Genomic DNA, 23080 nt, shown 5'->3' on the forward strand with positions numbered 1-23080 from the left:
TTAAAAACCCCACTGCCATCTCTCCTAAACACTTCCATGCCTCCACTGGTATATCATCTGCGCCAACCGCCTTTCCACTCTTCATCGTCTTCATAGCAGTTCTCACTTCATCCTTACTGATCCACTCCATGTCCTGATTTACTATCTCCACCTCTTCCAACCTTCTCTGTCTATCATTTTCTTCATTCATCAGCTCCTCAAAGTACTCCATCCACTTTCTCAACACACTCTCCTCGCTTGTCAGCACATTCCCATTTGCGTCCTTTATCACCCTGACCTGCAGCACATCCTTCCCAGCTCGGTCCCTCTGTCTTGCCAATCGGTACAAATCCTTTTCCCCTTCCTTTGTATCCAACTTCTCATACAGCTCGCCATATGCCTTTTCCTTAGCCTTCGCCACCTCTCTTCGCCTTGCGCTACCACTCCTTGTACTCCTGTCTACTTTATTCATCTCTCTGGCTATCCCACTTCTTTTTCGCCAACCTCTTCTTCCTTATACTTTCCTGTACTTCCGTGTTCCACCACCAAGTCTTCTTATCCTCCTTCTTCTGTCCAGATGTCACACCAAGTACCTTCCTAGCTATCTCCCTCACCACTTCTGCTGTAGTTGCCAAATCATCCCACACCTCTTTACCACCATCCAACACCTGTCTCACCTCTTCCCTAAATTTCATGCAACAGTCTTCCTCCTTCAGGTTCCACCATCTGGTCCTTGGTTCAGCCCTCACTCTCTTCCTCAACCAAACCTCTAAAATCATCCTGCAGACCACTCCAACACATTGACCTTCGACTTGTTCAGAAAGGCAGTTGTCTACTTGGAGCGATGCTTCGGATCGTTATCTTGCTGTAATACAGCTCCTCTACCAAGATTTCACAGGGAGGGTAACGTCTTCTCCTTCAGGATGTCACAGTACATCGTAGATTCCATGTTTCCCTCGATTAACTTGAGCTCTCCAGTACCGGCAGCACTCATGCATCCCCAAACCATGACACAACCACCACCATGTTTGACAGAAGGGATAACGCACTTGTCTTGGTACTGTTCCCCAGGTTGCCGCCAGACACGCTGCACTTCATCAGATCCAAACAAATTGATCTTCATTTCATCAGACCATAGGACATGTTGCCAGTAGTCCAGGGACTTGGATTGATGTGCTTCAGCAAACCGTTTGCAAGCTTTCTTGTGGCTCTGCTTCAGGTTTGTGCACTAACAGACTGGCCAGAAGCTGTAGAAATCTCTTCAGCAATCTTGGCGGCACTTTGTCGTCTGTCTTGGAGGACTAGATTCTGAATTTGGCAAACAGTACGTGCAGTCATCTTTGCTGGTCTGCCCTGGCGAGCGCAACTCATTGTTGTACGCTTCTTGGAGAACTTCTGGATAACCTTGGCCACAGTGTTGGGGCTTACTTTCAAAGAAGCACTGATCTTCTTGTATCCTTGGCCATCTTTATGTAGGGCAACGATTCGATCTTTGACATCTTTCGAGAGCTCTTTACCATGAGGAGCCATGCTGCTTTCTCAATGGTGATTGGTACAGTATTTCCTATGCAATTATTTATTCAGCAAGCAGATAGAAAATTACCTCAATGAGTACACGTCTTCATTTTTAACATACCAGGGAGGTTGCAGCTCTATGGACATTGTGTTTATTGTTTGGTGCATATTTGTACCTTTAACACTTTGACTTAAATATACAGAAAATGATGAAAATAGAAGCTGTTTTACCATGCTTGACTTGCTTGTTGTGCAGACAATAGCAGGGGTGTACTCACTTTTGTTGCCTCCTCTTTCAAAAATATTTGTAATATGCCACATTGTTTTTATGGAATGGCAGTTTTGTGCCTGCATACATATTGCAGAATGTCTACTCTGTCATCAACGCGAAGCTTTTGCTTCGAGCACAGCTGCTTAGAATGTTACACTAAATTATTTACATATTTGTGAGGGGTGTACTCACTTTTGTGAGATACTGTATATATGCATATATATATATATATATATTGTTACGAATTTGGGAAATCCATCGCACACAACATTCAGGTTCCTTTAGTCAGTTATGTCGATAAGTGCTTGTTCCCTAGATAGCTCACCTTCCATTGTTTAATGGGCAGAAATTGATTAAGTGCGCTGCGAGATGCAATTTAATAGTTAGGGAGCGATCATAACACAATGGAGACGCCCTCCCCCTCTTCTGCGAAGAGGAGGAAGAGCCCTCCCATCCCGTGATTCCGTAAACAACTCCCTCCCACCCGTGGTTGAGCGTGGGATGGAGCACGAGGGCATGAGTCATGAGTCAAGCCGGGAGCAGGGGAAGGGTGGAAGAGGATAAGGAAGAGATCCTCTCGTTGGTTCGGGTTGGTGGTTCAGTAGAGCTTCGGCTTCTGCTTGGCTCGGGTGGAGACTTTTTTGAGAGCTTTGTTTGGAAGAGAGTTGAGCTGGTTGCTTGGCCAGCTCTTCTTGGTTCGTGGAGCTCTTTGTTCTCCGTTTGGTTCCCGGCTTGGTGCGACTCATTGACCTCATCTTGGAGGTGGTTCCTCGGGGAAGTGGCGCATGGACGAGAAGGATCGGCGCCTCATCTCACCAGCACGTGTTCAGAAGCGCGGGAGGATTCGCTGGTGCTCGGGAAGAATCGTGGCTCATTGCGATTGGATCCAGCTCGCTCTCGCTGGAGCCCGGGTCCGAACAACTTGAAGACCACACTAGGTGGAGAGGTTCGAGATAGGTTCTGGGTTTCAGCTCACCTGTCCTCCGGGCTGGAGCCTTTTATTAAAGGCCTTAGCCACCATTTCTTGTGTGTGTGTGCGTACGTGTGTCGGTGGGCCCGTGTCTACTAAGTAGTAAAAACTGTTAAGTGATTGTGTAGAACAGTTGTAGTTCTCCTGTCATGCGTGTTGGCCTTGTATAATTGCAGACGTGTTTTGCCTTCTTGAATTGCATACATGCATGCCTGCATACGTACTTTATTACAATAAATGTCCTTGCGTGAATGTAAACCTGTTCGTTGCGTCCTTTCCCTCCATTGAACTGCCGTATTGCATTCGGAATAATAGTTGTTTTTTAAATAGCCAATAATAGAATCGGGTCCAACGGGGCCTCGCGATAATACCCTGCTCGGTTATTCCGAAACGAAGCAGCTGCTTAAGCGGCTCATTTCAAGCTGGCCCCGTTGAGGTGCAGTCTCTCGGTAGTCTGCCCCGCGATTAATTAGGTATATCGACAATTCGGCGATTGACCCTGTAGCGCAGGTAGAGTGTTGACTTGGCTGTGGTGTGCTTAAAACACACCCGTAGCGGGATTCCGGCATTTGATCCGGAAGGCTGCGACTGGATTGGCCGTTCGGTGGGCGAGAGCGGCCGCAATTGGCTAGAAGCGGTCGTTCGCACGCCGGCGGGTGGAAATCTACAACAATATGTGCATATATATATATATATATATATATATATATATATATATATATATATATATTACGGCTGTGGAAATTCGCATTACACCATAAAGGGCCCTCAGGTGAGATATCTCTATAGGTACATGTGTAATTAGCCCAAACCCATTGTATAGAGGGAATTTATGTGATCCATCCGCGCTGCGACGCTTTGAGTTAGTTGTTTTTCTTTCTCTATCTTTTTTATTTCAAACAAACAGCATCTCAACAACCACGCCATCCCCACCACAGCGCCAAGCACACTACAACAACGCCACACCACCACCTTCGCCTTTACCTTCACAACTTCATCCCACATCATCGCTTCTATGGCCATTCCTGCACCATCTGTGAACACTGAATGTCGGGCTGTCTCGGGCCCGTTCGGCGATTGGTGCCGAACGCACCGAGCCGCGAGCGCGAATGGCGGCCTTTCCGTGGGGAAAATTCGGATCAGAAACGCTTCACGCCCACTTCCCCTCCGTCCAATGGGCGAATGCGAGGCGGCTTGGCCCCGCCTCCAAGCGCGCATAGGTGAAGTCCGTTTATGCAAATATGCAGATCCAGGGTGGTTCACGCCCCTTTTTGCCCGACCAATGGCTGAACAGAGGGTGGCGTGGCCTCACCTCCAATCGCGTTTTGATCCGCATATTTGCATATCGGCTTCTCCTGAGAGCTATAAAGGTGCGAGCGGAAGGCGACTTGGGCGCTGGAGTTGAGCGAGGAGGAGAATGTGTCATCGAGGAGTTGCTTTTGGAGACCAGGAGCGTCGCGTTGGTGGAGTTGAGTTGAGTGCGCGTGGTGGAGCTGCGGGCGGCTGGTCGGGGCAGGGGAGCTCGGGTCCAAGGCCAGGAGAACGGCAGTCGGCGACGAGGCTGCGGTGTGGGGGATCGCTCGTCTCGTCGCGGGACCCAATTCAGCCAGCCACTCCCTGCCCCCAGGGCATCAACAATTTCCCCTTCCCCCGCGCTGAGATAGTGCAAAAGGGGGCCCCGTTCCTCCCCCACCCCAAACGTGGTGCCAACAAGCACGCCAGGGGCCCGGAGTCGGGGCACAGCGGCGCGGACACTTTGCGGCTTGCCCGCCAACGCGTCACGAGGACGCGGGTAAGACCTCCCTGGTCTCGCGGACCTAGCCGCTCCTCTAGGTCCCGCTCACATTTGGCCTACGGGCCTGTCTGCCTCCTTGTCTGTGAGGGTGGCTTCTTTCTTTTGCTTTTGTGTAAACGTGTGTTGGCGCCGTCTGTGAAGTAAAACTGTGTAAGTGTTGCCGTGTGTACGCGTGAGTCGGTTGTATTGCATTTGCTTTTTGTGCATTATTGTATGGCTGTAAATACATGCCTTCCTTGCTTGTCTGTCTGTGTGTGCGTGTGAATAAAATGCTTGCTTGTTGAACTGTGCCCGTTTTGCTTCATCTTTTCTCTATTGACTCTCCATCCTGCTTCATGTAAGGGGTTCGTCGTGGGTGCAACATCCCGGTAATTAATCGGAACCGTCAAGGCCGACGATAACACCGATCGGTTATCACTGTAGCACGGAACGGACTGCTTAAGCGGTTCGTGTCCAGAGTCGACCTGTGGCGAGGTACGATCGCCCGGTTTACCATCTGCGTGGGTACTTAGGTAGGTCGAGTTTGGCGAACAACCCTATCCTACGTGGGTGGCCGATTGACACGATTGTGGTGAGGTCGAAAGGCCGACCCGTGACTAGCTCCCGGTGTTGGTCCGAGAGGGTCATGACAGAATTGTCCGTCCGGTGGGCGCCGTGTCGCGATTCGAGTTACTGGCCGTTCGCACGCCGGCGGGCGCAAATTCGCAACAATATGTGTGTGTGTGTGTATATATAAATATATATATATATATATATATATATATATATATATATATGTATATATGTATATGTGTATATATATATATGTATATATGTATATGTGTATATATATATATATATATATATATATATATATATATATATATGTGTGTATATATATATATATATGTATATATGTATATGTGTATATATATATATATATATATATATATATATATATATGTATATGTGTATATATATATATATATGTATACAGCTCTGGAAAAAATTAAGAGACCACTGCAAAATTATCAGTTTTTCTGGTTTTACTATTTATAGGTTTGTGTTTGAGTAAAATGAACATTTTTGTTTTATTCTATAAACTACTGACAACATTTCTCCCAAATTTCGAATAAAAATATTGTCATTTAGAGCATTTATTTGCAGAAAATGACAACTGGTCAAAATAACAACAAAGATTCAGTGTTTTCAGACCTCAAATAATACAAACAAAACAAGTTCATATTCATTTTTAAACAACACAATACTAATGTTTTAACTTAGGAAGAGTTCAGAAATCAATCTTTCGTGGAATAACCCTGATTTTCAATCACAGCTTTCATGCGTCTTGGCATGCTCTCCAACAGTCTTTCACATTGGTGTTGGGTGACTTTATGCCACTCCTGGCGCAAAAATTCAAGCAGCTCGGCTTTGTTTGATGGCTTGTGACCATCCTTCTTCCTCTTGATCACATTCCAGAGGTTTTCAATGGGGTTCAGGTCTGGAGATTGGGCTGGCCATGACAGGGTCTTGATCTGATGGTCCTCCATCCACACCTTGATTTACCTGGCTGTGTGGCATGGAGCATTGTCCTGCTGGAAAAACCAATCCTCATAGTTGGGAAACATTGCCAGAGCAGAACAAAGCAAGTGTTCTTCCAGGACAACCTTGTACGTGGCTTGATTCATGAGTCCTTCACAAAGACAAATCTGCCCGATTCCAGCCTTGCTGAAGCACCCCCAGATCATCACCGATCCTCCACCAAATTTCACAGTGGGTGCGAGACACTGTGGTTTGTAGGCCTCTCCAGGTCTCCGTCTAACCATTAGACGACCAGGTGTTGGGCAAAGCTGAAAATTGGACTCATCAGAGAAGATGACCTTACTCCAGTCCTCTACGGTCCAATCCTTATGGTCTTTTGCAAACTTCATCTTGGCTCTTCTTTGCTTCTCATTGATGAAGGGCTTTTTTCTAGCTTTGCACGACTTCAGCCCTGCCCCTCGGAGCCTGTTTCGAACCGTTCTCGCCGTGCACTTCACCCCAGCTGCCGTTTGCCATTCTTTTTGTAGGTCACTTGATGTCATCCTACGGTTGTTGAGTGACATTCGAATGAGTTGGCGGTCATCCCGGTCAGTGGAAAGTCGTTCTCGCCCTCTGCCAGTCTGTAGCTTTGTTGTCCCCAATGTCTGCTGCTTGACATTGTTCTTATGAACCACCGTCTTTGAAATTTTAAGGATGGAAGCAACATGACGCTCACTGTATCCCTCTGCCAGTAAAGCCAGAATTGAACCCTTCTTTTCCTCACTCAAAACTTTTCTTTTCAACTCTTTTGGCATGGTCAATAGTTATTATTTTTAATTCCAATTACTTTTGAGGTACTACTAGCACTGTTTTTGCCAACCAGCAGGTCCTATTGCAAGAGGATAGTGATGACCACAGCAGTGGTTTTTATACTTCTTGTTAAATAAGATTTGGTTCAGGTGATCACCTAATCAGACCTCACTCAGTAGAATGAGGTGTGCCTGTGTTGGAATTCAATAGACACTGGAATGGAATGGCTGCCATACATGTGGAGATGTTGATTTAATTTTTTTTTGGAGTGGTCTCTTTTTTTTTCAGAGATATATATATATATATATATATATATATATATATATATATATATATATATATATATATATATATATATATATATATATACATACATATATATGTATATATATTTCTTCTTCTTCTTTCGGCTGCTCCCGTAAGGGGTCGCCACAGCGGATCATCCGTTATGATCCGCATAGTGATTTGGCACATGTTTTACGCCGGATGCCCTTCCTGACGCAACCCTGGTCACCTCTTACGACACAGGGATATGGTACACCTATTTTAACCGGGGTATACACCGGCTCAGTACACTGGTACTCATTTCGCCGACCTCGGAAGGATGACAGTCTGAGTCAACCCCCTGGTGTATTAATTCAGTGGCCCAACGGGGATTGAATTCAGGACCTTTTGGATCCCAAGCCGCTGCCCTAACCACTGCGCCAACACCAGGATATATATTGTTGCGAATTCGCGCCCGCCGGCGTGCGAGCGGCCACGTAACTCGAATTGCGGCACGTCGCCCACCGGACGGACAATTCCGTCGTGACCCTCTCGGACTAACGCCGGGAACTAGTCACGGGTGGGCCTTTCGGCCTCACCACAATCGTGCCAATCAGCCCCCCGCGTGGGATAGGGTTGTTCGCCAAATTCGATCTACCTAAGTACCCACACGGAGGGTAGACCGGGCGATCGCACCTCGCCGCAGGCCGACTTCGGACACGGGCCACTTTAAGCGACCCGTTCCGTACTATCGGGATAACCGAGCGGTGTTATCGTCAACCTTGACGGTTCCGATTAATTATTGGGCGTATTTAGCCCACGACCAACCCTTTACGTGAAGTAAGATGGAGATTCAATTAAAGAAAAGACGAAGCGAAACGGGAAAGACAGTTCAACATAAGGCACATTTATTCCGCGGCAAACGGAATGCACACATATACAATTACAACAATTATGAACCAAAAGCAAATGTAACAAAAGAAACACAATTATGCACCAAAAGCAATTGCAACAAAAGAAACACAATGCAGATCTACTACCGACTACGCGAGCACACGGCAACACTTACACAGTTTTACTTTACAGACGGCGCCGCCAACACATATACTCAAAGCAAAAGAAAAAGTGGCCACCCTCAACTACAAGGGGGCAGACGGGCCTGGGGCCGAGACTGCGTCGAGCCTACCCGTCTGGTGATGAGCCGCAAAATGGCGGCGGCGCCCCGACTCCGCGCTCCTCCGCGGGCCTCGCTGGCACTGCCTGGAATGGGGTGGGAACGGGGCCCCCTTCTCGCACTATCTCAGTGCGGGGGGAAACAGGGGGGGGTTGTTGATGCTCTGGGGAAAGAGGATATCTGGCTTGCTTGGGTCCCGCGACGAGCGACTCCACTGCGACCTCGACCGGGTTCCCGGCCTCCTCTCTCCGCAGCTCCCGACAGACTCCGAACCCCGTCTTGACTGCTGCTGCTGCCACGCTTCGCCGCCGCCACAACGCGCCCGAGCCCGAAACAGAAACTCTTCTCTCTGCCGCTGCCGCTGCCACTGCCACTGCCGCTGCCACACCTCTCCAACTCGCCCGAGCCCGAAACAGAAACTCTCAACTCGACTCAATTCGCTCCGCGCTCGGCGCTTTATAGTGCGACAGGAGAAACCATATTCAGATTTTTGGATCAGGATCGGCTCAGGGGCGGAGCCACGCTCCCCCATTGGACGGAGGAAAAGGTCGTGGCTGTTGGCGTTGTTGTTGTTGTGAAGCGGCGTTGCGGTTGGTGGTTGTTGTGTGATGGCGGTTGAGACGTGGTTGGTTCAAAATAAAGATAGAACAGAAAAACGGCTATCTTAAAGGGTCGCAGCCTGAATGAATGACATTTATTCCCTCTAAACAACGGGTTTGGGCCTAACTACACATATACTTACAGAGATATCTCACCTATGGGACCTGAATGGTGGTTTGCAAATTTCCTCAACCACAACAATATATATATATATATATATATATATATATATATATATATATATATATATATATATATATATATATATATATATATATATATATATATATATATATATATATATATATATATATTGTGAGAAAAAAACCATGTTCTCACCAAATTTAGTGTCCAGCCCACAACGTCACGTGACCTTTTTCAGGCTCCCCGGGATTGGTGGGCTAGTCGGCACGTGGTGGGTGGACCGTGTCTGAGCCTGGGCGCCATTGTAGGCAACAGACGTGGCTCTAAGATCGCGAGTGGAAAAATATATCGAGCGCTCCAAATCGCATGTTTTAAAAGCGATTTTTTTTTTCAAGTGATTTTCAAGACTCGCACAGTCGCGCTGATCGTTGATAGCTCCGTCTACAAGGAATGAGTTAAATCTGGAAGAGTGTGATCGTTATTCCCGGCTATCGTCGAGTGGAACTGTGAGTTGTACAACCTGTTTTTGTCGCTCAATTGTTGCCAATAGTTCTGGCAGGGTTTTTGTGCTGTGTAATCCATTCTGTTACCAGCCATTTTTGAGATTGAGCCAATAAAATATCGTGCGTACCCCTCGAGGCCGATTTGAAACACAGTGGTGTGTTTTGTTGTTCTTTTTGTCCACACGTGGACTGCTTGAAGCTCGGACATAACATCAGTATTCCGTGCTGGAAGATATTAACAGCCGGGATCGTGACAAATGGGGCCTCGTCCGGGATCCTTCAAGTGAGAGACATTCGAACTGAGACAGAAATTCCACAGTGGGTCGCCATCTTCCTTCATCTGATCATCGTTCCCTCACCAGCAAACGCCATGTTGGAGGAACCTTCTCACCAGCAAATGCCATCTTGGAGGAACCTTCTCACCAGCAAACACCATATTGGAGGAACCTTCTCACCAGCAGACACCATCTTGGAGGAACCTTCTCACCAGCAGACGCCATCTTGGAGGAACCTTCTCACCAGCAGACGCCATCTTGGAGGAAGCTTCTCACCAGCAGACGCCATCTTGGAGGAACCTTCTCTCCAGCAGACGCCATCTTGGAGGAACCTTCTCACCAGCAGACGCCATCTTGGAGGGTTTTTCTCACCATAGGACGCTATCTTGTGTTTACGCCAGTCATCGGCCAACAGCAACAAAAAAAAAACGTGAGTTATTTGTACGTTGCATTTTCTCATTGGCAATTTGATGTGCGGTGGTGATATTGGGTATTTTGTGTCGCATTTCCCCAACAGAGCGTTGTGTGCGAATTACGTGCATCACCCCCAATATTGTTTGCCTCCCCTGTGTGAATTGCCCCGTCCCATGTGGTGAAAGATATTGCTGAAATATTTCGACCCAGCCTCCTTTTAGACTTAGTGTTTTGTGCCCTTGTCGAATGATAACTCGTAGCCAAACCATGTCGGCTGGAGATGTGAGAGATCAACCTGATCATGTTGACAGTCACGTGGGTGTCGATGTGAGCGACGCAATCAGCATTGACCTGGCCACTGAACCCGATATGTTAGGGAGCTATCCCATCATGACTAAATGCATGCGTTCGACCTTCTGGTCCGGGCTTCGAGTGAACGAGGTGCAGTGGAACACGAGAAGCAAGCGTGACAGCATCAACTCCGCTTTATTGCGTGTCCGGAAGTACATTCCTGCCACCCCTAGCGGGCGAGGCATGATATACGAAAACCCAATCACGTGATACAGCACACTCCTCCCCTCGTAAAATGACAAGTCAAATGATGCAAGGACAATCATAACATGACCACCCGAAACCAATCAACACTCATAATCCTCCAAGCACCGCGGCCGCACCCTGACCCGCCTCAGACGGGCAGCGCCGCCAGACAGTCCAGGCTCAGACGCCTCCTGGCTCGGTCGAGGTGACACCCTCGCCTGACTCGCTCCATCCACAATAACAACCGCCCCCGGTCGACCAGCCTGCTCGACGTCCCCAGGTAGGACAAAATCAGGCGAAGACCCCCTGGGCGTCGGCACATCCGGCCCTGGCGATACAACGTCTGGCGCCGGCGACATTACAGGTGGGGGTCCCACATCGTTCGGCCCGGGTGGGTGTGGGGGGGGGTGGCGCTGGACAGCGATCATGCATTTGGTCCACGTGCCGCTTCCACACTTCCCACCATCAGTCCGCACCATGCAATTTGCCGGCCCCAGTACCACAGAGACAACAGCCGGCACCCATTTGGAACCGTGGAAATAATCGCGCATCATTACTCGCTGTCCCACATCGAAGCCGCGCAGCTGCGTCGGACACGACACCGCCCCACTCCCCGACCCTCCATGTCGCAGCAAATCCAGTCTGGACCGCAATGCCTGTCCATAGAGACGAATGGCAGGCGAATCACCCGTGACAGGATGAATTGCGTTCCTGTAATGGAGCAAAAAGACCGACCACTGTCTGCACAGGTGCAACACCCCACCTGCGCAAAGCCCATTTCAACATCTTAACAAACGACTCAGCTTGCCCATTCGTCTCAGGATGATACGGTGCGGACCTTAGATGTCGAATACCATTTTGGCGCATAAACTCAACAAATACACCCGCGATGAACTGCGGACCGTTATCAGAGACCAGGACCTCCGGTAACCCTTTATTAGCAAAGATCGTCCGCAGTTTCTCTACTGTAATGTTTGCTGATGTATGCTGCATTACTACAACCTCCGACCATTTAGAGAATGCATCGATCACAATCAAAAACATTTTGCCATTAACCGGCCCCGCAAAATCTACATGGACCCTCTGCCAGGCCCTGACTGAGGTCGGCCATATTCCCGAGGCTCGACGCGGGTTATCAGCATCTGTTTGAGATGTGGTGCAACGCTTAACCAACTGCTCAATGTCTTTGTCCAACCCGGCCACCACACCAGGCTACGAGCAAGACTCTTGGTCTTCACGACACCAAGGTGACTGACATGCAATTCTTCCAAACACAGCTGCCTGAACTTCGGTGGAATCACCGTCCTCATTCCCCACATAACGCATCGTTGGACCAACGACAGCTCCGATGCGCGTGACATGAAAGGTTGAAATGCCGGTGTCGAAGGCAGATCGCTCCAATTCCCCGTAGAAATCGCCTGGACGACACGGGCGAGCACCGGATCACGAGCCGATTCCACCGCGACCTGTCTGGCCGTGACCGGCCCGTTTGGACCTGGCCCAGCGCGAACACATCGACCCGGTCAGCCAACTCAGACGCAGCTGGACCCTCCGCACACGGCAAGCATGAGAGCCCCGTCGCAGTTAGCATGCTTCTCGGTGCTTCGGAACTGAATATCATAATCGTAAGCACCAAGAAACAGACACCACCGCTGTATTCGCGCGGCTGCTGCCACCGGCACCCCGCGTTCGGGTCTGAGGATGAATTGAAGCGGTTTGTGATCTGTCTGCAAAGTGAAATGCCGCCCCAGCAGGTATTGATGAAACCTCCGCACACCCCAGACGAGGCTGAGAGCCTCGCGCTCGATCTGGGCATATCCCTGCTCTGCTGCGGACAGGGTCCGGGATGCAAAACAAACAGGCCGCTCGGAACCATCGTCCATCCTGTGGGAGAGCACTGCCCCTATGCCATATGCAGAGCTGCCGCATGCCAATAGGAGCGGACGCGCAGGCTCGTAGTGCACGAGGACCGTATCCTCTGTGAGCAGCCGCTTGACGAGGTCAAACGACGCCTGGTGTGCAGGCCCCCAAGCCCAGCGCTCGTCCTTCCTGAGCAACCGTGTTAACGGCGCAAGTTGTGAGCTGAGCCCTCGCACGAACCTTTGGTAATACTGGGCCATACCAATGAACGAGCGCTGCTGCGTCTTGTCGCGAGGCGGTGGCATGTGTTGAATCGCTTCCACCTTCCGAGGAACTTTCAACAGCCCTCTGGCGTGATGATGTGCCTGAGGTATTCCAAGCGTTGCTTGAAGAACGCTCACTTGTCCCTGTTCAAGCGCAGGCTGCACGCTTCCAGCTTTGTCAGCACTTGGGCAATGTTCGCAAGGTGCTCGTCCGCCATTTTCCTCGCAATGAGCACATCGTCCAGGTAGGTCTGAGCGGGCAGGCCCATGCAAACCTGATCCATGGCTTTCTGCCACAAGGATGGGGCCGAAGCAATCCCAATACAGAGTCGGGTATATCGATAGAGTCCTTGACACGTGTTGATTGTCAAAAGCTCGCTACTCCCGGGATCCATCGGCAGGTGAAAATATGCATCACGCAGGTCGAGCTTCGTGAAGTATTGACTCCCCGCCAATCGCGCATATATTTCATCGATTGACGGCAGTGGATATTGCTCCACGCTGAGCCCCGGGTTAACCGTGGATTTGAAGTTCCCGCACAATCGGACGTCTCCATTCCGTTTCAGCACCGTGATGACCGGGGTGGCCCAATCTGAGTACGACACCCGTTCGATCACTCCACAGGCCTCCAGCCTATCCAGTTCACCCTTGACCTTGTCCCGCAGGGCATACGGCACCGGACGTGGTTTACAAAAACGAGGAACCACCCCCTCCTTCAGGAAGAGTTTTGCCTCCATGCCCTTGAGTTTCCCAAGGTCGTCACAAAACAAACCTTGATGTCTTTGAAGAATCTTCTCCAACTGATCCTCCCACCGGCTCGGCATGGGTTGCACAAGGTGAACTGCGGCCCAGTCTAGCCTGATGCGGGCCAGCCAATCTCGGCCGAGGAGAGACGGTCCCCTCCCCCGCACGACGTACACCCGAAGCGTGGCGACCTGGCCTTGGTATCGCACAGACACGTCTGCCATCCCGACTGGCGTTATCTTCTCGCGGGTGTACGTGAACAGTGTGAGGTTGGACCTGATAAGCTTCAGGCCGTTGAGTCTACGCGCGGTCTGTTCGCCGATGATCGACACAGCCGCTCCCGTATCGACCTGGAACGTGATCGGCGTTTTGTTCACTTCGACTTCCACCGTCATCATGCGCGCCGCTGCCGGGCCAATTGAAAACAAGCCCATCAACGGCCGCCGGTTCCGCCCCGGGTCGCCTCGCCCATCGCCGTCCATGACCCTAACGGTGGCCGGCCCCCACGGCACACACGCTTCAGATGACCCACCTTGTGACAATTTAAACACACGGTGCCTTTATATGGGCACGCACGGGTCAGGTGTCGGCCTCCACATCCCAAGCACGTCCGCGGGGTCACCTCTCCGCACGTGCGGCCGCGCGGCGACGTCTGCCCTGCACCGAAGGTCGTGCGCGCGTCCCGGGGTGCTCGCGACCCCGCGTGGCCGGTGATGGCCCGAACATCCCCGCGAGTCTGCTCGATTGCTGTAGCCGTGCTGACCGCCGAGTCGAATGTAATGGCTTCACCCTTCAGCCGTAGAACCGCCGAAAACATCTTCGCATATTGTAAACCAGCGATAAAACGATCTCTGAGCCGCGCTGGCCGCTCCCCCGCCGTGAACTTGCATGCCACGGAAGAATGCTTAATCCGCGCCACGAAATCAGCGACGCGTTCCTCTGCCCCTTTCGAGAGGCGATCGAACTGGTATCGAGCGAGTTATAATGACTTCTCCGGCGCCATGTGTGCTTTCATCCTCTCCACAATGTCCCGAAACGACAGCCCGTCATCACGGGGATTGTCCGGCGCCACCAAATCACTCGGTTGTCGATAATGCTCCGCCGAAAGTGAGGCGAGCAAGATCGACTTCTGTTTGCTCTCGTCGACCACATCATTCGCGTGGAAATAGCATCCCAATTGCTCCGAAAACAATTCGAAGTCGTCTCCCACAAAGACGGGCACATGTCCGTTTTCAATCATCCTCGTCAGCCAACTAGAGTGTACAAGGTGCAGTGGATCACGAGAAGCAAGCGTGCCAGCATCAACTCCGCTTTATTGCGCGTCCGGAAGTACATTCCTGCCACCCCTAGCGGGCGAGGCATGATATATGAAAACCCAATCACGTGATACAGCACAGGGCTGACCCTGGTTCAACAACTCGACATGTATAAGTGGGAGAAAGACAGGGCAGAGGCTGAGCGACTCGGGGAGGATGACAGGGCAGAGGCTGAGTGACTCGGGGAGCATGACGCGGCAGAGGCTGAACGCGTCAGAGAGCATGAGTGGCGAATGTTGACTGAACGATAGCAGGCAGATGTGTCTGCTGCACCAGTCCCGGACATTGTTCATGTTCGTTTGCCGGACTGGACGGGAGACACGAGGCCAGAAACGTATCTGGAGATGGCGGAGAAGTTGTTGATGAGATTGATGGTATTGATGAGAGCTTGTGGCTCGGCCATCTTGTTAGCCATCTCTCTGAAAAGGCGAAGGCGGTATATGCGAGGATGGCAACCGAGAACGTAAACGAATACCGGAAGTTGAAGGCCGAGATTTTGAACGCCTATGCGGTGTCTCCGTGTATTTATAGGCGTAATTTTTTCAGTTGGACTCGTCAGTCCAGTCAAACCTATGAGGAACATTTGTGGGTCTTGTTGGAACAGCTGCAGAGTTGGTTCGAGGGGAGCAGCATTGAGTTCCCTCCAGCAGTTGCGGAACTCCTGGTGCGTTTCCGTATCGATCAACAGTTTCTGCCGGACTTAGCATTGTTTCTTGTCGATAGAGACACTGTTTCCTTGTCAGACTGCGTCAAGCTTATTGGTAAACATGTTTTGGCATGCAAAATGTTGCAAGCCACACAGTCGCGTCGTAAGACGGAGGATTCTGCGGTCAAGACCGCCCCCCATCTGCCCGGCGGCTGGATCGAGGGGAAGGGTTCCCCAATGCCCTCCACTGGTGTCGGTCGTGAGCTGCAGGCCAGGGCATGGCCCTGGTGCGATTTCTGCAAACGCGTGGGGCACGGTGGAGACCGCTGTTTCTCTAACCCAGCTAGTCCAGCCAATCGAGGCAACCCGGTTGTTAAATCGAAGGGAGGTCAGTGTAGGTCATCAACTGGGCCCTCGCGCACGACGGTGGCATCGGTGACAGGGGTCACTGCCACCGAGGCTAATTCCATTCATCCTCTGTATCAGGATTATTCAGGGACACCCTTAGTGGGTGGCCCTGATTCGGTGGTGAAGTTTAAGGCCCAATACCTTCGGGATACTGGGGCGACGCTGTGTGTTCTCCGGGCGAGGGTAGTTCCGGCCTCTCAGATGCATTATACCAGTGAGTATAACGTCCTTCGGGGCATTAACCAGGTTCCTGGCCGGTATTCCCTTGCTCTCATTGAGGTCCGGAGTGACATTTTTACGGGTCCGATGACCTGTGCGGTGGTACCCTACTACCCGGTACCAGGGGTATCCTTGCTGATTGGCAATGATCCAATGGCCAGGGAGGAGTTATTGACTCTGACCTGTGGGGTGGTCACTCGATCCCAGAGCAAACAGGCGGAGAGAGTGGCGGAGTCAGACATATCTTCACTCTGGTCCGAGGAGCCTTGCCCCTCGACTCCAGCCTCTGACGGTGACGTTGCTTTGACTGAAGTCCACCCGAGCCTCCAGTCAGGCCAACCTCAGGAGCCGGGCTCCTCAGGGACCATTCCCGTCTGTGACATGGAGACCCCAGCAACTTGTTCGGCGAATCCGGTGAGGAGGATCAGTCCTCTGAGGCGGTTAGCAACCCCAGTTCTGTGCCTGAGGTCACTCCCGCATTGTCGGTGGTAACCAGTCTCGTGGAGGATCAGCACTTCGATCCCACCCTTGCCACCCTCTGGGAAATGGGAGAAGAGTCCGAGCCTGGATGAACAGGCTACTATGTGAATGGTGCAGGTGTGCTGATGCATAAATATTCCCCCAAGAACATGTCCTCCACCCAGACGTGGAAGGTACGACACCGAGTTGTCGTACCGGGGAGGCATCGTCAGTCAGTCATGCAATTGGCCCATGACAATATTTCCTCGGGTCATGTTGGAGCGGCCAAGACCTTAGCCAAGGTCAAGGATCAGTTCATATGGCCCGCCATGTCGCGAGACATCAAGCGCTATTGCACTAGCTGTCCCATTTGTCAATGACTCGGAAAGGGAGTGAAGGTTTTCAAGGCACCCCTAAAGCGCCTCCCCGTGATCAGTCAGCCTTTCCAGTTTGTTGCCGTGGATTTTGTCGGACCTTTGCCCAAAACCAGTTCCGGGAAACGCTATTTGCTCATGGTCATGTGTCAGGCTACCAAGTATGCAGAGGCTTATTCCCTGGAGCAAGCTGATTCCGCCCATGCCATAGAGTCTCTCAAGGATATGTTCAGTAGGCATGGGCTTCCAACTAAATTCCTTACGGATCGAGACAGTGTGTTCTTGTCGGAAGTATTCGAAGGATTCCTGTCCGAGCTTGGTGTTCAGCACCTGACCACCAGTCTGTACCGTCCTGAATGCAACGGCGCCTGTGAGCGGTTCAATGGGACTTTCAAAACGATGATCAAGGCGGTTACTGGTCAAGTTGGTGGTGAGTCGGATCAGGTGATTCCCTGGCTCTTGCTCGCGTACCGGAGTGCTCCACATTGGAGTACCGGGTAGACTCCCTTTTTCTTGCTGTATGGTAGAGAGCCCAGAGGGCCCTTGCACCTCCTGTTTGAACGTTGGGTAGAATCCCCACCATCCACGGAACGTTCCATACCGGACCACATCCACGAGACTTGCTCGATGATACACGATGCCTTAAAAGCGGCCGGTATCAGCCTGACGGATCAAGCCATAGAGCGAAAGCTCCGTTACGACAAGAAGGCAAAGGCGGTGAGTTTCAAAGCTGGCGATCCGGTTTTGGTCCATCTGCCACATTCCGGAAGGCCCATGGTAACCTCTTATCAGGGGCCTTATCTCATCCGTGAGAAAGTCGGGAGCCATACTTACGTGGTGGACATGCCAGACAAGCGGATAAAAAAACGGATCACCCATGTCAACGCGTTGAAGCCGTGGGCGGGGCGACCACACACGGTCGCTCTAATAGGTGCCGCGGAGCACAGCAGCGACCTCCTAGGTGATGGAGGCAATGCAGGATGCCTCCCGGAGTATATCACTCCAACTCCCCTCGAGGTGTCCTATGACCCAACCCAATATTGGGTGGATCAAAGACCCACGAAAGATCAGTTGCCGCAGTTGGAGCCTTTGACTCAACCACAGAAGATGGATATGCAGGTGTTGTTTCAGGGCTATCCGAGTATGTTCACCAGCGGGATTGGAACCACGAGAGGTGTTCTCCATAACATCGACACCGGTGACCACCCGCCCATTCGCCAATCATTCCACCGTGTGTCCCTGGATAAAACTGACGTCATGAGACAAGAAGTTTCCAAAATGTTGGATTTGGGTGTCTGTCGACCCAGCAAAAGCGAGTGGGCCTCTCCGCTGATTTTAGTCAAGAAGTGGCGCTGAACGCCACTTGGCGGCCTTGCGTCGATTACCGTCGCCTCAACAGCGTATCAAAAGGGGATTCGTACCCGCTACCCCGTCTTGACGACCTGGTTGATCGTCTAGGGACTGCGAGGTTCATCTCTGTCCTTGATGCCATGAAATGCTACTGGCAGATCCAGCTCACCGATCGGGCGCGCGAGGTCAGTGCCTTCTGCACATCTTTTGGCCACTTTGAGTTCACGGTTATGCCATTTGGAGTCAGGGGCGGCTCGGCCACCTTCCAGCGAGCCATTAACCGGATTCTCGCCGGGCTCAAAGAATTCGCTGTGGCCTACATCGACGACATCGCGGTGTTCTCCCATGCATGGGAAGACCACGTTAAGCACCTCAAGGCCGTCTTTTCACGACTATCGGAGCATAACGTGACTCAACGCCGCCAAATGCCATGTGGGGCAAGGCCGAGTGAAGTACCTCGGTTATGAAGTGGGCAGTGGGCATTTGGCTCCGGTCAAAGCCAAAGTGGAGGCCCTAGTGGATTTTCCGCCGCCCGCCACCAAAAAGGCTCTCAGACGATTCTTGGGAGTTATCGGTTTCTACCGGCGGTTCATTCCGCGGTTCTCGGAAATGGCTGTTCCCTTGACCAACCTTCTTCGTGGCAGTAAGAAAGGATCCATATCTCTTCTGTTGACCTCAGAGTGTGATGTGGCGTTCGATGCGCTGAAAGGAAGCCTTGCCAGCCGACCGGTTCTTAGGGCCCCTGATTTCTCCTTGCCATTCCAAATTTTCACCGCTGCATCCGATCTCGGAATCTCAGCCGTGCTCAAACAAAACGAGGATGATGTTGCGAAACCCGTCATCTACTACTCTCGCAAGCTGTTGCCCAGGGAGCGGAACTACAGTACCGTGGAGAAGGAGCTCCTCACTATCATGGCGGCAATCCAGGTATTCGTTGTGTACATTGGCCATGGACCCATCACCATCTACAGCGACCACCACCCGCTCGGTTGGCTCAGCCAAGCCAAAACCTCCAACCAGCGTATTCTGCTCTGGGCGCTTCTCCTCTCAGAATACGACCTCACAGTCAAAAATGTGAAAGGAGTGGAGAACAGACTAGCTGACCTCCTTAGTCACCATCTAGTAGACAAGGAGCACCAAAGTTAAGTTAAGCCCACAGGCGGAGAGGGGATACCTGTTTGGGGCCCCTTTGTTCCTCCCGAAGGAGCCTTGCTCCTCGTTCCGTTTTCCCTCCTGTAAACGCTTTCCCCAACATGAGTTTGGTTCCCTTTGTCTCTCAATTGTGGTGCGGGCGATGGGTAAATATGGTGGGGTAGATATTAATGTGGTGTAGTGTGTTTAATATTGTGTTGTGAATGAACATTGTTTATTGTACAAGAATGTTAACGATCACCGCCATCATATTGCCCTGTGATTTGCAACCAGTACAATAACTGGTTTCAAAATGCCGTCTATCCGACGGGTTTTACTTTAGGTGGGGAGGACTGTGAGAAAATACCATGTTCTCACCAAATTTAGTGTCCCGCCCACAATGTCACGTGACCTTTTTTAGGCTCCCCGGGATTGGTGGGCTGGTCGGCACGTGGTGGGTGGACCGCGTCAGAGCCTGGGTGCCATTGTAGGCAACAGACGTGGCTCTAAGATCACGAGTGGAAAAATATATCGAGCGCTCCAAATCGCATGTTTTAAAAGCGATTTTTCAAGTGATTTTCAAGACTCTCGACAGCACAGTCGCGCTGATCATTGATAGCTCCGTCTAAAAGGAATGAGTTAAATCCGGAAGAGTGTGATCGTTATTCCCGGCTATCGTCGAGCGGAGCTGTGAGTTGTACAACCTGTTTTTGGAACTCAATTGTTGCCAAGAGTTCTGGCAGGGTTTTTGTGCTGTGTAATCCATTCTGTTACCAGCCATTTTTGAGATCGAGCCAATAAAATATCGTGCCTACCCCTAAAGGCCGATTTGAAACACAGTGGTGTGTTTTGTTGTTCTCTTTGACCACACGTGGACTGCTTGAAGCTCGGACATAACGTCACTATTCCGTGCTGGAAGATATTAACAGCCGGGATCGCGACTATATATATTTCTTCTTCCTCTTCCTCTTCCTCTTCCTCTTCCTCTTCCTCATCCTCTTCCTCTTCCTCTTCCTCCTCCTCCTCCCGTTAGGGGTCGCCACAGCGGATCATCCGTTATGATCCGCATAATGATTTGGCACAGGTTTTACGCCGGATGCCCTTCCTGACGCAACCCTGGTCACCTCTTACGACACAGGGATATGGTACACCTATTTTTAACCGGGCTCAGTACGCTGGTACTCACTTCGCCGAACTCGGAAGGATGACAGGCTGAGTCAACCTCCTTGTGTGTATTAATTCAAGTGGCCAAAGGGGCTTGAACTCAGGACCTTTTGGATCCCAAGCCGCTACCCGAACCACTATGCCAACACTAGGCTGATATATGTGTATATATATATATATAGTTATATATATATATATATATATATATATATATATATATATATATATATATATATATATATATATATATATATATATATATATATATATATATATATATATATATATATATATATATATATATATATATATATATATATATATATATATATATATATATATATATATATATATATATATATATATATATATATATATATATATATATATATATATATATATATATATATATATATATATATATATATATATATATATATATATATATATATATATATATATATATATATATATATATATATATATATATATATATATATATATATATATATATATATATATATATATATATATATATATATATATATATATATATATATATATATATATATATATATATATATATATATATATATATATATATATATATATATATATAGTTCGCGGAGTCGGAGTGAAGAGGACGGAGCTGTGGAGAGGCGGCGGCGGCGAAGGCGGTTGAGGGGGTGCTCGCGTCGGATTCGGGGAACTGCGGAGGGAGAGTTTTATATATATATATATATATATATATATATATATATATATAGTTATATATATATAGTTATATATATATATATATATATATATATATATATATATATATAGTTATATATATATATATATATATATATATATATATATATATATATATATATATATATATATATATATATATATATATATATATATATATATATATATATATATATATATATATATATATATATATATATATATATATATATATAGTTATATATATATATATATATATATATATATATATATATATATATATATATATATATATATATATATATATATATAGTTTTATATATATATATATATATATATATATATATATATATATATATATATATATATATATATATATATATATATATATATATATATATATATATATATATATATATATATATATATATATATATATATATATATATATATATATATATATATATATATATATATATATATATATATATATATATATATATATATATATATATATATATATATATATATATATATATATATATATATATATATATATATATAGTTATATATATATATATATATATATATATATATATATATATATATATATATATATATATATATATATATATATATATATATATATATATATATATATATATATATATATATATATATATATAGTTATATATATATAGTTATATATATATATATATATATATATATATATATATATATATATATATATATATATATATATATATATATATATATATATATATATATATATATATATATATATATATATATATATATATATATATATATATATATATATATATATATATATATATATATATATATATATATATATATATATATATATATATATATATATATATATATATATATATATATATATATATATATATATATATATATATATATATATATATAGTTATATATATATATATATAGTTATATATATATATAGTGTTATATAGTTATATATATATAGTGTTATATATATATATATATATAGTGTTATATATATATATATAGTGTTATATATATATATATATATATATATATATAGTTTTATATATATATATATATATATATATATATATATATATATATATATATATATATATATATATATATATATATATATATATATATATATATATATATATAGTTTTATATATATATATATATATATATATATATATATATATAGTTTTATATATATATATATATAGTTATATATATATATATATATATATATATATATATATATATATATATGAATAGTTATATATATATATATATATATATATATATATATATATATATATATATATATATATATATATATATATATATATATATATATATATATATATATATATATATATATATATATATATATATATATATATATATATATATATATATATATATATATATATATATATATATATATATATATATATATATATATATATATATATATATATATATATATATATATATATATATATATATATATATATATATATATATATATATATATATATATATATATATATATATATATATATATATATATATATATATATATATATATATATATATATATATATATATATATATATAT

The 23080-nt window shown here is 46.5% G+C and overlaps 2 protein-coding genes across 6 annotated transcripts in view; both read left to right on the forward strand.

The window, feature by feature from the left end:
- Window positions 1-23080, forward strand: part of LOC147013113 (uncharacterized) — a 174351-nt gene that overhangs the window by 36585 nt on the left and 114686 nt on the right. Inside the window, exon 1 of one of the 5 annotated variants that reach the window (XM_085854703.1) lies at window positions 9335-9528. The exons of 3 other annotated variants lie outside the window; for them this stretch is intronic. The gene's annotated coding sequence lies outside the window, so the exon portion shown is untranslated. Of the gene's footprint in view, window positions 1-9334; window positions 9529-9586; window positions 10231-23080 lie in introns of those variants that run through there. One more of the 5 variants, XM_085854704.1, reaches the window with a different exon arrangement.
- LOC147013114 (uncharacterized) lies at window positions 15383-16699 on the forward strand. The gene has a single exon (XM_085854698.1). It carries the CDS (start codon window positions 15383-15385, stop codon window positions 16697-16699), a length of 1317 nt encoding a protein of 438 aa, XP_085710824.1.

This window comes from Eptatretus burgeri, chromosome 14 (genome assembly GCF_056783735.1).
Source record: "Eptatretus burgeri isolate ZD-2024b chromosome 14, Ebu_testis_v1, whole genome shotgun sequence".
Taxonomy (NCBI): domain Eukaryota; kingdom Metazoa; phylum Chordata; class Myxini; order Myxiniformes; family Myxinidae; genus Eptatretus; species Eptatretus burgeri.

What these genes read in the sequence shown, in the direction of transcription:
- LOC147013114 (XM_085854698.1), top strand. Translation starts at nt 15,383, where the DNA reads ATGGCAACCGAGAACGTAAACGAATACCGGAAGTTGAAGGCCGAGATT.